The sequence below is a fragment of the Triticum dicoccoides genome, chromosome 6A, assembly GCF_002162155.2.
Source record: "Triticum dicoccoides isolate Atlit2015 ecotype Zavitan chromosome 6A, WEW_v2.0, whole genome shotgun sequence".
Lineage (NCBI taxonomy): Eukaryota > Viridiplantae > Streptophyta > Magnoliopsida > Poales > Poaceae > Triticum > Triticum dicoccoides.
Genome location: NC_041390.1, coordinates 113,941,491 through 113,949,077, shown reverse-complemented (window position 1 = coordinate 113,949,077; position 7,587 = coordinate 113,941,491). Strand labels below are relative to the sequence as shown.

General features: G+C 44.0%; 2 protein-coding genes across 2 annotated transcripts; one reads left to right on the top strand and one right to left on the bottom strand.

The window, feature by feature from the left end:
• LOC119315412 (40S ribosomal protein S14-3) lies at positions 1 to 2,255 on the top strand. Its single transcript, XM_037590039.1, has 6 exons — positions 1 to 136; positions 1,180 to 1,299; positions 1,391 to 1,436; positions 1,526 to 1,611; positions 1,695 to 1,824; positions 1,952 to 2,255. The coding sequence occupies exons 1-6, from the start codon at positions 134 to 136 to the stop codon at positions 2,017 to 2,019; spliced, it is 453 nt and encodes a 150-aa protein (XP_037445936.1). The 5' UTR covers positions 1 to 133; the 3' UTR covers positions 2,020 to 2,255.
• On the bottom strand, positions 2,219 to 3,195 carry LOC119315411 (early nodulin-like protein 1). The gene is made up of 2 exons (XM_037590038.1): positions 2,985 to 3,195; positions 2,219 to 2,886 (listed from the first exon to the last, which is right to left on the bottom strand). The coding sequence occupies exons 1-2, from the start codon at positions 3,160 to 3,162 to the stop codon at positions 2,444 to 2,446; spliced, it is 621 nt and encodes a 206-aa protein (XP_037445935.1). The 5' UTR covers positions 3,163 to 3,195; the 3' UTR covers positions 2,219 to 2,443.
• Between the last annotated feature and the right edge of the window lie 4,392 nt (positions 3,196 to 7,587).

Sequence of the window (7,587 nt, the reverse complement as noted above, 5' to 3'; positions counted from 1 at the left end):
CGCCGCCGTCGCATATAACCTCTCCCGCTAATACCTTTCTCACACTTAACGAAACTCCGGCGGCGGCGGCGGCGAGCTCGCGACCTGAAGCACAAGGAGAAGGCGGCTCGATCCCTCGTCGCCTCGGTCCACCATGGTATGCCTTCGCCTCCGTCGCCCCTCACCTGGCATTTCCATGGCTGTCGAGTTCGCGCGACGGATTCGCTGTGCGGACGCTAGTTCAGTTAGGGGAATCCGGCAAGATGTGCAGCTGCAGTTTGTGATCTAAGGCGTTCTGCCATTTTTATGGAACTTTTGCAGTATCATTCAGTGCTGGCGTATGATGGAACTGGCTGGCTGTAGCTCTGCGATTTAGGTGCCTAGAGAGTAGAGACTGGAACTGTAACCTGGTGCTTTGATTTTTTAACAGCTGAACGTATTCGAGAAAAAGAACAGCTGAACTGGTAGAGAGATTTCAAGTTCGATCTGGATGAAGGGTTTCTGTGTTTTGTAGGTGATGATCTTAGTGGCGAACTGTTTGCGTGTGTTCCAAATGATTTGGGGCGCTCATATTGGCAGGGGTTAAATCTGGTTTTCGTTCACAAACATTCCCAAGAGCCACAGTCTTTTACTAATTCATTTATACACACTTGCCGTTCACACTTAGATGATTACTGAAGAGGCTAAGATTTAACTTAAACTCATTTGACATTCCTTTTGTTTACTTGCTGAGAAGAATACTGCATTGGCAGATTTTGAAAGAATTCTCAGTATGCTGCTCTGATTAGTTACATATTGTCTGCTCATACGCATTTCCACTCTAGTTTTTGTTGTCATCATGCTACAACATGACAAGTTTTGGCATGAAATTAGTTACACTCAACTTGGGATATAGTAGTGTAAGTGAATACAATTTTGCAGTTAATACCTTTTCCATTTAGTTGATGTGAGTTCTGCATTTGGCAGGTTGTAGAAACAATTCTTAGTATGCTCCGTTGATTAGTTACATTACATGTTCAACTTTCTGTTATGCAGTTTCCACTTAGTTTTAGCTGTCATTGTGCAACTGCATGACAGGTTATTGCACGCAATTTGTTATAACCAACTTGGAATGTTGCTACTGTGACAGTGAAATTTAATTCAATGTTGTTATGCAATATGTCAAGTATGTACTCAGCTAAATCTGATTTGCCTTGCTAGTCGAAGAGGAAAACCAGGGAGCCTAAGGAGGAGAATGTTACTCTTGGACCTGCTGTCCGTGAAGGGGAGCATGTCTTCGGAGTTGCTCATGTCTTTGCATCATTCAATGACACATTCATCGTATGTACTGGTTTGCCTATTACATGCTTTATTATGGTTGTCACCGTCATGTGCTGTTCGGTTTCTTACTGGTGTTAGCCTCCATCTGCAGCACGTCACTGACTTGTCCGGGAGAGAGACCCTTGTTCGTATCACTGGTATGCTCCATACTTAAATTTTCTTTTCGTGATCTAGCTATATTTTTTATGGTTTAAAAGTAAATTTGATTGTCCCATAATCAATGCAGGTGGAATGAAGGTCAAGGCTGATCGTGACGAGTCATCACCATATGCAGCTATGCTTGCTTCTCAAGATGTGGCGACACGTTGCAAGGTTTGTATGGGCTTTCATTGGACTATTTTCTGTTCAGGTGCCTACATCCAGGATTCTTATATGTTTTCCACTCGCGCTTCCAGGAGCTCGGCATCACTGCTTTGCACATTAAGCTCCGTGCCACTGGAGGCAACAAGACCAAGACTCCTGGACCTGGTGCTCAATCCGCTCTCAGGGCACTCGCTCGTTCTGGCATGAAAATTGGACGCATTGGTAAATTCTGACTTCCCGCCGCATATATTCAAATGAAGAACACATATCTTGTTACTTTGCTGTTTCATTGTGGTCTCGTCCTTATTGGGCATAGAACTAATAATTGTATGTCTGATTCTCTTTGCAGAGGACGTGACCCCCGTTCCCACTGACAGCACCCGCAGAAAGGGTGGTAGGAGAGGAAGGAGGCTGTAGACGCCTTCTTTTTCATCGTCTCTCATGGCCGTGATCGAGAATTCGGTGTTCGAATAGCCTTATAGATCCTATGTAGTTGCCGATCAGTTTACTCCAAGTTCGGATTTGTTTACTGTCAGTTTCAGAGCTGTGCTTCGCTTCAGAACATCTCTGATCGTGTATTTATGCAAAAATATTCTAGTCCGAACATGCCTTATTATGGTTTCTGATAATATGGTTGGCTCTTATTAGTAATATATCTGATAATATGTTGTGCTGGAATGCCAATGCTGAGTGCTATCTCATTCAGGAACCATCATATTGCATTTGTCATTGACCATAACGGAAAAGAATCTGAGCAGAGAGACACATTGCCCTCTGAAAAGGAGCAAATAGTTTCCCGGCTTTGAAAAGGAGCAGTGAAAGATAGGTTTGGAAAGCAGTACTAGAAAGCAAGCATGGCGTATCCAAACAATGCCGCGAACGAGCCGGCGAGGCCTGCCACCGTGAGGCCGGCGCCGCTGGCGGCTCCAGGAGGCGCGTCCTTGGCCGGCGTTGAGTTGCCCGCCGGAGCATTTGGGGCTGCTGGGGAGTTTGGCGGGGCGCCACCTGAGGGAGAAGACGGCGGGGTCGTTGCTGTTGCTGCGGGTGACCCCTGGCTGGGCGTGGGAGCGCCCTTGGCGGCGGCGGCGACCATGACGATGAGCTTCTCGTTGGCGCGGCAGTTGGCGTCGACGCCGCTGATGAAGAAGAAGGCGCCGGCGCGGTCGAGGTCGAAGACGGTGTTGCCGTCGGTGAACTGCTTGTCGTACGTGTTGGTGTTGCAAGCGTTGTAGTCGGCCGGCGCCACCAGCAGCACCGAGTCCTTGTCCTTGGGGTACACGAACACTGCACACGCAACGCATGCATGCATGAATCACACACACACACACATCAAAATCACGTCGCCGAGATGCAAAATGAAAGGTGGTCGTGCGGTTACGTACCGAGCTGGTCGCCGACCTGGAAGGTGGTCTTCTCGGCCCAGGTGTTGTAGGACTCGGCGCCGGCGCCGGGCACGCCCCAGCCGTTGTCGCCGCCGACGTTGTACTGCGCCGCGCCGGCCACCGCCGCCATGAGGGCGGCGCAGGCGAGCACCAGGCCACAAGATCTACGGCTCGACATTGCTAGCTAGTACAAAGTAGAAACTGCACTCTCGATGATGCTTGTATTGGTCGATGGGTATAGGCGGCCGGGGTACGTACGTATTTGTAGTCGTAGGCACATGCATGCCGCGTACGTGAGCTGATCGAGCAGGCCGGCTTTACACGCTGTGGGGTGCCTTGCTTTTGGCGGTCGCCTCAAGCTACGTACTACTACGTAGAGGAGGAGGCATGCACGTGCCGGTGGTCTGTCTCCTTTTTCGTGCGGCGCGCCCCTGTGCCACCCCATTGCGACTGCGTGCGTGCATGCGTGCGTGCTGTGTGCCTTTCGAATCGATGCTTTGCCGGTTGCACTTGCACCCGGAATATCGGCGTCGTGGCTTAGCTTGTGAACGTTGGGATCCACGCGACGTGATGGCTGGCTGGTGCCATTGGTCGGGTCAGGTGCAACGGTCTGTACTTTTGCACCCTGGGCTAGCGGTGACTTGGTGATTGATGTATAGTAGGAGAAGATCAACGCACATCTACACAAGACAGATCGATCTACCAAAGCTGTTTACACTCTTTAATTTGAAAGAAGAATAACACTTTTGACTTACAAGAGGCATAATGACTCTAATCCTTTTCCCTTCATTTTTAAACAGCAAGGAATGTCTTTCCAGCTTTTTCATAGGTCACTGTGTTTTCATATATTTTCCGGTTTTCGACTAGCTTTTGCTAAATCTTAGTAATTGCCTACTATTCGAAAAAAGTTCTCAGCGACTTACAGTTGCACACTACTAAATTCGAAATAGCAAACGTTTGTGAAACTCCAGTTGCATGTTACTGTAAAATTATGTCTATGAGTTTTAAATGGAGTGATATGAAAATAAGAACAATAAGGTGTTGATCACCTACCCCTCTTGGCGGCGGACAGGGCGCAACGGCGGGGAGGTATTGATCGGGGGCAACCTGTGATGGAGGTGTTGGAGGGTTGCTGTGTGACGGTGAAGGTGATGTGTGCTCGAGTGGTGGCCTTCGTCAGCGGTCGTGACTACAACATTGGTGAATCCGACGGCGGTCGGATGGATTCAGTGCGGCGATCCCAGTCTGGCTGGAGCCATGGAGGAGAGATCGTCAGGGCATGGTTCTGGACGGTGGCAAGCTCAACATCAGATCTGGATCTGTCATACATTGGCATGGGTGAACTTTTCATGTTTTCTTTACGAATTCTTCATGCTTTGTTTGGGTTTGTTTCATTTGGAGCGGTGAAGCGGTGGCGCTGTCTCAACGTAGGAATAATGTTCTCTCCCGCCCTATTCTCGTTCGTTTGGTGTGTTCTTCGCCGGCGAAGGGCGTGTGAGCTATGTATCTTGGTTGGTCTAGGCTCCTAGTGAATTTGTTTGGATTCGTCCGGCTTTCGAGATCTTTGGAGTTTCTACAGGCCCTTATTGGCGGGGTTTTTCTTCCCTCCAGGGCGGTGATTTGCTTCGCAGCTCATGGCTGTCGCGTCTCCTAGTATGCATGGACGACTTCCTAGCCGCTGCTTCTACAAGCTTCCGATTTTTAAAAAGTTTGCTCCACCATGGTAGAGACCTAGAGGCGGCATCGGGCTATGCTCACGACACGCCGCAGGTGGGCATAGGAGGAAGAAGACTTAGGCACCCCACGAATTTGAATGTAATTCCATTTTACTGTAAGGGTCTGTTTGTAAGGACCTATGCTACTTAATATATGCCCCTAGACCTTTTTTGCAAGAAAAAATAGATTATATCCGCAGAATAAACAAAGTTTTCTTTTATCTTCCTAATGTAAAAGAAGTTCGGATAAACCAAAATCCTAGTTAAAATGGGAAAATCAAGATGACACCTATTTTGCTATGACTAGACCATGGTGAGCCCTGACGCCGTGGGTTATCTTTTTTTAGAGAAGCTGACACCTGGAATTGATGTTGGACGCCAATAACCACCACACGTGTGGCGGAAGCAACACCCGACCACACGCTCCATGACCACGGATTGCGCCACGTCACAGCATACATGCACAAGTGACGAAACTGATGATGTCAGGAGGAACCTTTCGGGTTTTTAGTTTTTAAAATGTTTTATCTCTTAAATAAAAAAATCCGATTAAAATCCGTTTTCACCATTAAATTCGTCACGGCGAGATATTCGAAACTAGATCCCATATCGATATGTTTTGACGACTTTATTTTTGTTAAAAGTTGCCATGTATATTGCACATAAATTGTCATGGTGTTTACACAGAAGTTGCCATGATATATTTCAACTACTTTTTCTTCTATGTTTAAAGTAAATTTTGACATGTTGTAAAACGGGGAATTAAGAAACTAAACTTGCCATTGTGAATTACTAAAATTTGCCATAATCCATGAAATAACTTTGACATGGTTCATAATTAAAAAGAAATCAGTTGTCAGATATTCTAAAAATGCATGGTCAATGACTCAAATTTGCCATGAATCATAAACTAAAATTGACCTGGTGAATTACTTAAATTTACCATGATACATGCACTAAATTTTGCAATGGTTCATACAAAAAATAATTTCCATGTTCAAAAATATGAAAATTGCCATGATCTATAAACTAAAATTGCCATAATCTATAAACTAAATTTGCCATGATGATTTACTAAAAATTGCCATGACCCATGAATTAAATTTGCCATGGTTAATTACAAATTCCATGGTTAATTAATAAAATTGGCCATGAAAAGTAGTTAAAAATACAACGGTAGCTCTAAATGTAGAAGAAAAAATAGATGAAATGAAACATATAATGGCAACTTTAGTTTAAACTCTATGGCAATTACAGTGTATGCAACATGGCAACTTTTGGCAACAAAAAAAGTCGACGAAACATATCAATATGAGATCTAGTTTTGAAGATCTCGTTGAGACAAATTTAATGGTGAAAACATATTTTTAATCGGATTTTTATTTAGAAGATAAAACATATTTAAGTCTGAAAAACTAAAAAGATTCTGCTAATGTCATCTGTTTGATGTGGCAAGATGAATGGTACTGAGCATGTTTGGACCATATTACTTCATGCCATACACGTGTCACTTGTCATTTGAGTATGATGTTTCGTTTTTGCGCTTATAGCGCTGCTTACAGCGTTATCAGTAGAAGGTGCATACCCCCCTCCCTCGATCGATTCTCTTATGGGCTGGCCTGTGGAAGGCACTCACGGCAAGTTCCCTTTCCCAGCCGTGGGAAGCTTCTAGAAGCTTCCTAGGTCATTATTGGGAAGCTTCTAGAAGCTTTTGATCGCCTATTCTTTTTTGGTTTTGGTTTTTCTGGATCAGTTTTTGTTCTTTTATTTTTCCTTATTCACCTTTTGTATTTTTTTAAAGAAAATTCAAATGCGTGCATTTTTAGAATTCAAAATATTTTTTCAAATCTGTGAAGTAAGTCCTAATCCATGATTTAAAAAAATCATGAACCTTTTTTCAAAATATGTGAACTCTTTTTTGAATCCGTGATTTTTCGAACACATAAATATATTTCAAGCCCATTAACTTTAATCGAAATTGTGATTATTTTTTTCAAAATGCTTGAATTTTTCAAAGCTGTGAACTTTTTTTTGCAAAATCCATGATTTATTTTTCAAATTCATGAACTTTTTTGTAATTTTAAACATTTTCATATTAGTGAACTTTTTTGCAAATATAGGAAGATTTTTTAATCCATGATTTTTTATCAAGTTTATTTTTTTATGAATTTTCCATATTCATTTTTTTCAAAAATCAAATGGTCAACTTGGCCGGTCAACAGTTGACAGGTCAACCATAGACAAATCAAAGCGAACAAAGGAGACATTCGCATCGAGCGACTAGGTCTCGTCGTTTTTGCTGCGCCAGCCCCAGGTGGGTTTTTGGGTCTCTTTGATTCACAGGATTGTCCAAATGAAGGAATAGGAAAAAATGCAGGAATAGGATGGCATGTCCCATAGTATCCTACAGGATTTGAAAGAATGTTTGATAGCGCGGGAAAAACAAAGGAATTCTACAAAGAGGTTTGAGTGGATGGAAATTTTCCTTCAAAATGTAGCACAAATGGATCCTATGGAAAAATTCCTAAGGATGCCAATCCTACGAATCAAACGAGCATCACAGGAAAAATTCCCAAAGGTTCAAATCCTTCAAAAAATTTATGCAATTCCTTTGAATCAAAGGAGCCCTTAAATAGAAGGCTTTGAATGATGCTCTTTGTCTACACCTAAAAGGGTGGCCTTGAATGCCGGCATCAACATCTGAGTCTACTGATCAAAGTGATATTGGTCATTCTAACTTTTTCCCATCATGCAAGAGGTCAGTGAGCAGGAACGGAGGTTCAGGTCAGGCCAACTCCCGGTGACCATCAGCGAGCAAGCATGTTTAGCGCTAAGATGGGTTGGTACCAGGGGCGGACCCAGGAAAAAACTTGAGAGGGGGCAAAAAT